This window comes from Danio rerio, chromosome 18 (assembly GCF_049306965.1).
Source record: "Danio rerio strain Tuebingen ecotype United States chromosome 18, GRCz12tu, whole genome shotgun sequence".
Lineage (NCBI taxonomy): Eukaryota > Metazoa > Chordata > Actinopteri > Cypriniformes > Danionidae > Danio > Danio rerio.
Genome location: NC_133193.1, coordinates 23,002,087 through 23,010,136, shown reverse-complemented (window position 1 = coordinate 23,010,136; position 8,050 = coordinate 23,002,087). Strand labels below are relative to the sequence as shown.

The 8,050-nt window shown below is 35.8% G+C and overlaps 1 protein-coding gene across 2 annotated transcripts in view; it reads right to left on the bottom strand.

Moving 5' to 3' along the window:
• Positions 1-1,684: 1,684 nt before the first annotated feature.
• necab2 (N-terminal EF-hand calcium binding protein 2) overlaps positions 1,685-8,050 on the bottom strand; it is a 210,163-nt gene continuing 203,797 nt past the window's right edge. Inside the window, exons 10-12 of one of the 2 annotated variants that reach the window (XM_009293572.5) lie at positions 7,437-7,514; positions 4,941-5,032; positions 1,685-2,759 (exon numbers count right to left, since the gene is read on the bottom strand). In XM_009293572.5, the coding sequence (XP_009291847.1) occupies positions 2,731-2,759; positions 4,941-5,032; positions 7,437-7,514 (199 nt within the window). In that variant the 3' untranslated portion in view covers positions 1,685-2,730. The remainder of the gene's footprint in view (positions 2,760-4,940; positions 5,033-7,436; positions 7,515-8,050) is intronic. The other variant, NM_001328213.1, reaches the window with a different exon arrangement.

Below are 8,050 nucleotides of genomic sequence, written 5' to 3'. Positions count from 1 at the left end.
ACAAAAGAAAATAAGAAATGCACAAAATCCATTTAAAGTAGCATAGCTAAAGTCTACGGCAAATCATTTACTGGACATTCATTTGTAACATGCACTCACCGTGAGGGGAAAAACAAACCAAAACAGAAGGCAGGATCGGTGGGAAAGCAAACAGAAAGAAATGCTGCAGTTTGGGCCCAGTCGCTTTTGTATGGAGTCAAGTTGTTTACACTTTGAGCCAAAAGGGAAATACAACAGTCTTGGCTTTACTGATCAACAGATGTGAAGATATGAGCCGCTCTGAAACATCCTCCACTATGAGGATGTTTTCACTTGACCTGAGAAATGACTTTGATCCCAAATGCTTAATTATACTGAAGTAAGAAACGGATGGAACATTAAAGGGAGAGTTTACCCCGAAATCAATACTCTGTCATCATTTTCTTGTTTGAAAACACAAAAGATATTGTAAAGAAAGCTGGAAACCATTGACTTCCATCATATTTGTTTTTTCTACTATGAAAGCCAATGTTTAAAGGATCTTTCCATAGATGTTTACATTTGATGTCGCCTACGTTATTGTTGTCTATTTAAAGAATTGCGTCAATAGAGCCGCCATTTTAGTACAGGGTAGTGCTCCTTTGAAATGAATGTGGGACCAAGGTGTAGAGGAAGACTGGCCATCCAGAGCCATAGATATATATAAACATTCACACATATATCTAAGATCAGGAGTTTTCCTGGTGGTCAGTATGCAATTTTTTTCACTATGAAAATTATAATTATTAATAAATTATAAATAATAATTGTAATCACTTTTCTTCACTGACGGATAAGTGAACTGCCGGCATTGCCAACAAAGAGCATGTGTTTGTGTGGAAATGTATTATCTCCCTCCCTCTTATATTTGATCTGATCTATGTCCTGAAACACAGCCCCTCTCCTGGTTTCACTTCTAATTCTAATGGAGAGAGCAATTTATTTGTGAATGAATTAGAACCCTGCACGGGCGTTAAATCTTAAGCTCTAGCCCGGCCCTTAAATCTAAGCCCTAGCCCGGCCCTGGACTGAGATGCACAGGCTATGTGCAAGGCATCACTGGCGCTTCCGGACCGCACGCATTAGATCTTATTAAACTTTAAAAAAAAATAATAATAATTCTAAAGCAGGCTTGAAGCCCGATATGCGTGCTAGCAATGACGTGAAAATTGGCCTGAAACCCAGTCCTATGGGCATAAATAAGTCGGACTCGGGGGGTCAAATGCAGGGCTCTAAAATGAATCTCCGTTATAAACGACTCATGTGAACCATCAATATCCTTGCGTCTTAATGTGCATATCCAACTTTATGATCTAAATGCTATATAACATTTGTAATATTCAATAATTTAGGGTGGACACTGAGGTGCAGGCACTGTTATGGTATCAGGCACCCTTATAAGTTACTTACTAAATTAGCCGTTACTTCACTTAGCCGACAAAATTACAAGTTTCTGGCACCGCAGCATCTGGTTGTCATATTTCTTTTACATTGTCTGCTGATTTTATTCATTATACGCCTAGAATTTAGTGTGAGTTGGTGCTACTTTGCGCTTATGGTCTGTGCAGTAAGTGACTGTATAATCATCAATAACGTGACTTGTTTAGCCCAAAAGTTCGTAACATACAAAACAACATCTTATCTATGAAATGTTCTGCCTTTATGCTTTGTTTTCTTTCTTTGCTCGTTACTAAACCTGTTTGCAGCACAAAAGTCCAGCATCATCAGATTGGCTTTGGTCTTGACTAGTGCGGTTGAATGACTTTTGTCCTGAGAGCACTGTACAAATTTGGCGGCACTATTGACGCATGCACAGGGTCCATATGCAATTTCTAGTGTATATATCTACGGTATCTTTCTTCAAAATATCTACTACTCAGGACGAGTAAATAGTGTAAAATACATTTTTGGATGAACTATCCCTTTAAGTCAATGCCACTCTTTTAATTTAAGCACTCGTCCCACATCTATATATTCCCTCTCAAGAGTGATCAACATAAAATGATGTTCTCTTCGTCAGCGAATCTCATTTATACAAGCATTTCATTCCTCGTTCAGGAACATTGTGCTTTTTGGAGCGGATGTTGATTTGGATGTGTTGTAAATGTAGGCCCCTTGACTGGCAGTATTGGTCATGCTCACGGTTTTGACAGAAGCACCAGTCCTTCTACATGGCTCAGTGCGTTACACAAACAATTCATGAAGATACAGTCCAAAGTACTTAATAGACCAACCTATACCTAGTATTAAACAGCCTTTACAGAAATGCTAGTGTCCATGGACAGCTTTAGAAATACTTTGCTGCACAGTTTTTGTCTTCTCAGAAGTTGTACCGCAGGGAACTGTCTGCAAAGCAGCGGATGCGTGCTTGAATTGGGATGAAATATTAATCGGCCTCTTTTGGTTAGTAGAGACTGTTCATGTAAGGTGATGTTTTAGGTGCAAAAGTGAGCTTCCCGAATGCGGTGGGAGTTTTGATGTGGGTTTCTGTGTGTTGCAGTGGATGTGAAGAGGGAACTGTGTCTGGAGACACTACTTTTGGCTCAATATTAAATGGATACTGTGTAAACAAGTAATTACAAAAGAGGAGACGGAGTGGGGGAGCAGAGAGAAAGAGGAGGTAAGAAAGCAGAGACTGTGACAGAAAGATAGAGAGAAGAGAGGGGTTTCAGGCAATAAGCGGGACGTCCCACCCGCAGACTGGCACACTTCTCAGTCCCTGTTCAGGCTGCACCAGGCGGCTAGAAAGAGTAAAAGAGTGAGCGAGAGAGAGAGAGAGAGAGAGAGAGAGAGAGAGAGAGACAGAGAGTCAGTGTCATTATTAAAGTAATGAAAGACAGTAAAATTCTTTGTATAGCGGTTGACAAATTTCTGTAAACACATTCTAGACAAGCTTATAGTTTTGCGGTTATGCAAAGCACTGTAAACTGTAGGCTGCTCTGATCGCTTCACATTCAGAGAGACATACAGATAGATTTGGTTAGCCCTGGAACGTGTAATGAAACATTTGAAAGAGAATCAATGCACTTACTAAAAGCACACTCAGCACAGGCAGCCACTTGCACATAGACACACAGACATAGATTTATACACACACATACTTTAAGGTCAACTATTTATAATAAATTCATTATAAATAATTATAGTGTTAATTATATATAACAGTATGTAAACAAATAATTTTAATAAGTTTTAATAATGGACCCTTTTCACATTTCCATAAGGCATCATGGTTAGGTAAACGTAGAGCGCAGTGAGAGTACAAATAATATTTTTTATAGTCCTATTAGCTGAAATAATAAAAGAAAAACTCAACAATGGTGTTATCAAGACTTTCAAAAAAAGAAAAAATTGCGTGAGACTGAGTTTTTTGTAATTTGACACAAAGATTATATAAAATATTCATAAATGCATATTAATGTATAAACGTTTTTTTAATCTAAATATTTAAAAGGATTCAAGGATTTAAGATTATGATGATTGTTAAACACATCATAACAGTCTTGTGAAAAGGGTCTATAGATCATATCAATTTTAGTTTTTAATAACAGTAGTTCTAAACTACACAACTTCCACATTATTACTTTAAATAACGAATATAAGCATATTTAATGTAAATGCATATGCACTTGTATAAAAATATTTATTGTAATCTATTATACTAAACTTGTTTTTAAAATGCTGAAATTATGGCATTTCTATTCTATTTTTTTTATTCAAAGCGTAACATCGTAACACCTAGAAAAAAAAATTAAATCCGTAAACGACAAAATAGCCTGCCACTGTGTACATAACTTTCTCACTGTATAAAAAAGGCCAATTTTATTGTATTTTTAATTAAAAAGAGATATCTACAATTAGTAAAAATCAATAAACAACTAAATAGTTTGCCATTGTGTACATAACTGTCCAAATGCATACAAATTGTAACATATTTTGTATTTTTAAATGAAAAAGTGACATCTAGAATTAGGAAAAATTAGTAACTTACAATTTTTTTATCTGCCATTGTCTAAATGACAGAATAAAATATCAAATATGCTACAATTTAATTACAAATTACTGCTCAGCACCATTTGTGTGCCTATTTAAGTTTATATGTCCTTTTTACAACTACAGTTGAAGTCAGAATTATTAGCCTCCCTGTTTATTTTTTCCCCAATTTCTGTTTAACGGAGAGACAATTTTTTTTTCAACATTTCTAAACATGATAGTTTTAATAACTAATTTCTAATAACTGATTTATTTTATCTTTGCCACCATGATAGTAAATACTATTTGGCTAGATATTTTTCAAGACACTTCTATACAGCTTGAAGTGACATTTAAAGGCTTAACTAGGTTAATTAGGTAAACTAGTCAGGTTCGGGTAATTAGGCAAGTTATTGTATAATGATGGTTTGTTTTGTAGACTATCAAAAAATGTTTGCTTAAAGGGGCTAATAATTTTGACCTTAAAAAAAAAACTACTTTTATTCTAGCCGAAATAAAACAAATAAGACTTTCTCCAGAAGAAAAAATATTATCAGACATGCTGTGAACACTTCCTTGCTCTGTCAAACATCATTTGGGAAATATCTAAAAAAGAAAAAGAAAAAAATCAAAGTGGGGCTAATAATTCTGACTTCAAATGTATGCAGGCTCTTGAGTGTTTTTTTTTCTTTCAGTATTTCTATTTTGTAATAGAGCTGGAATGAGCGCAAGAGTGTTTGCAATACAGAAGCTCCAAATGCAGAGACTGTCAGAGGACAGACATGCTGAAAATGAGAGTAATCCTGCAGGGCAAGTAGGAATTCATAATAGCTGTGAAATGTAAGGACATCCCTCCTCTAGACTACACAATACATGCAAAACAAGCAGCATCAAAGACTGGTTTGGCTCTAATGCCCACAGCAGCCTCTATAGCAGACAGAAGAACACACCGGGCACAGCGACAGTGGACACCGCCTCAGGCTGACACAGAGTATCCACTTTCACATGCTGGAACGCCTTGCAGGCTGCAGTCAGAAGATGCCTGAGAGGGAAATCAAGCGACACAGTTCCAGCATTATAATCAGTCTTCAGATGCAAAGCAGCATCAATAAAATACTGTACATGTGACTTTGCAGCTAAATAGATTCTGAACAGAACTAGACCATTTATAAATTCTGTTGACTTTGTATCTTCTAGTCAACTAGCGCCCCATTTACTTCTGGTTTTAAGATGCAATTTTCAACAATAGCATGACCTTTTTTTTAAAATAAAATGTCTTAAGCTTCATACTTAACAAGTAGTAAACTATGTTAATGTGTTTGTTCATTCCATAACATAATATCACAAAGATGGTCTTAAAAATAATGTAAAGCATGATAAAATTTAAGGGAAAGTCTTGACAAAAAAGTGGCCTAATGAGATGAAATTGAATGTTAATCACAAATATCAATAATTATAGTAAACTATAACTTTACTTGCCCTGTACTGTACTTGCAAAGTTACTTGTATTTAATGTTTTGAAGGAGTATCAAAATAAAGTGCTAGCAGAAAGTCTACTAGTACTCTAATAATTGCAAAATTACTGTAGTCAATCATTTTGCAAGTTAATTCACAGATTTTTAGTTTAGTTTAGTTTAGTTTAGTTTTGTTAATCTTCATTCAAAATCTGACATGTTGCTTCCACATTAGGAGTGGCGGTTCTCTGTTGATGTCAGTTTGATATTTTTTTAATCACACCCCTTTTCTACAAGGGGATGATGAGCAATAAAAAAACTTCACCCCCTACTTAATATCCAGTTTCAGTTGGAAGTACATCAACATACATAAATAAAAGTCTTAACAAATTCCAGGTCACATGGACTTTAAGAGCTCCATTTTAATGATCTAGGCACAAAATCTAAAGCGCATGGTGCAAAAGCATTAAGCGCGTGTCTGAATGCACTTTTAAAGGATATTTAATGGATAGAAAAATTCGCTCTGCACCTTGGCGCATGGTCTAACAGTGTTGTGCTTATTCTCTTAATGAGTTATCGGTGTGTTTTGAGCATAATGTGCATTAAACCAATCAGAGTCTCATCTCCCATTCCCTTCAAGAGTCAGTTGCGTCACGCCATGGTGCATTTGCTATTTACATGGCGAAATATGTAAAAGGAAAAACTGAATGCTTCATTAGCCAAAAAACAGTTAAACAGAGCGTCTGTAGCACAAGGATAAAGACTGAGCCTCCTCCATTCTGCCTTTTTATTTTACATGAATCTAGTTTACTCCTTTACTTTCATAAAGTAAGGAAACAGTGTTAAATGCACTCCACTGAGCCTAATCCATTAGCCTACATATTTAATTTAAGAGCAACATTTTGTTTCAACACTATTTGTGAATTCAGTTTTAATTTCCAGCAAGCTTATAAATGAACAATAATAACGAAGTGTGGTCAAGGTCATATCCAAACACACTTCCTATTCTTATGCCTCAAATAGTGACGCGTACGTCTCCAAAACCCAACAGGTGGACAAATCTAAACTTGTTTTTATTAAAACAAATATAAAAATGCATATAATAAATAATAATGCTAATCATAATAACATTATAACAAGAATGCAAATTGTCATGGATAAACTGAAAAATCCTCCCCTGGGGTGCAGAAGGCAGTGGTTTTAATATTTATGTAAAAAATAATAATTTTTGTAACAATTAAATCCTTAATGTATTTTATATGTAAAGATATTTGTGTATTGCTGTACATCCTGTGTGTATTAAACAATGTGTAATCGTTTAGACCTGCATAGGCGCATAATTAACACGCTCTATGCTGGACTTTAGACAAGCTTTTAGTTGGTCAATGGCACAGTCTTTTTCAGTTCTTCAAAATAGCAACACACTAACAATGTGCCTTAACACACCTGTTTTATAGACCAGCACACCCATGAGTCCACAAAGTGGCGCAAATTGATTTGCTATTTAAACAACATGGCGCAAAACGTGAAAATTGCTATTTAGCTGGTCTGAAAATAGCAACATATCGTGCCAAACACATCTTGCGCCTTATTGCACCGGGTGTATGATAGGGCCCTAAGAGTTAAAGAGATCGCTCACAAAAAATTAACATTGACTCTCACTCAGGTTATTCTAAACTTTTATGAATCTTTTTTGTTGAACACAAAGCAAGATATTCTAAAGAATGTTGGAAAAATAAACCCTGACATACATACTAGGAATAAACATTACTATGAAAGTCATTGGGTGTTTTTTCCTATTATTCCTCAATATATCTTTCTTTGTGCTCAACAGAAGAAAGAAAAACAAACATGTTAGGAACACATACCAACTTATTTTTGTCTCAAAATAACTACGATCATGGTAATCAAGTTGATGAGAGAGAGTTGAGAGACAAAAATCCCATTGAACATACCAAACACTGAAAGACACACAGAAAAAAAATATTTTACCTCTTCCACTCCTCCTCTCCATCCCAGAACTCATACACCACAAAGGAAAGGCCATCAGGCAGCCTGACAGCCGTCACACTGAAGAAAGAAGAAGAACAACTGTAAAAAACACTTTCATTCTCACACATTTCACATTGATTTAGCAGGCTGATGAAAAACACTAATTAATCTTGTAGAAACAGTGTCGACAAAGAAAACGGGTATAAATGTCTTCAATTAGAGGGCAATTACTCTCATTCTACAGAAACTGTAAACAGAGGCACAATCCTCCACTGTAGTGTTTGAGCCTCCACTTGATGGCAGTGCGTCCTCATATTCCTGCTGCGCTACAGCTGCAGCCCTTCAGGCAGTAAAACAGCAACGATTAGCATTAGCTCAATACATCAACAGACATCTAAACACAAGCTAGTTCTAACAACCCCAAAGACTCCTCAAACTCTTACTAGAAGCAGCAAAACTCGCAACACAGCTTTTTAGCACTTTCTGGATATGGAAATGATTCAAGCTGTACTCAAATTTGAGTCGATTGCTTGCTAGTAAACTTGGGATATCACACCTAAAGCACATGCTGATGTTTCATGTCAGCGTTGATTGTTTTTAGCAGAGCATTTCAC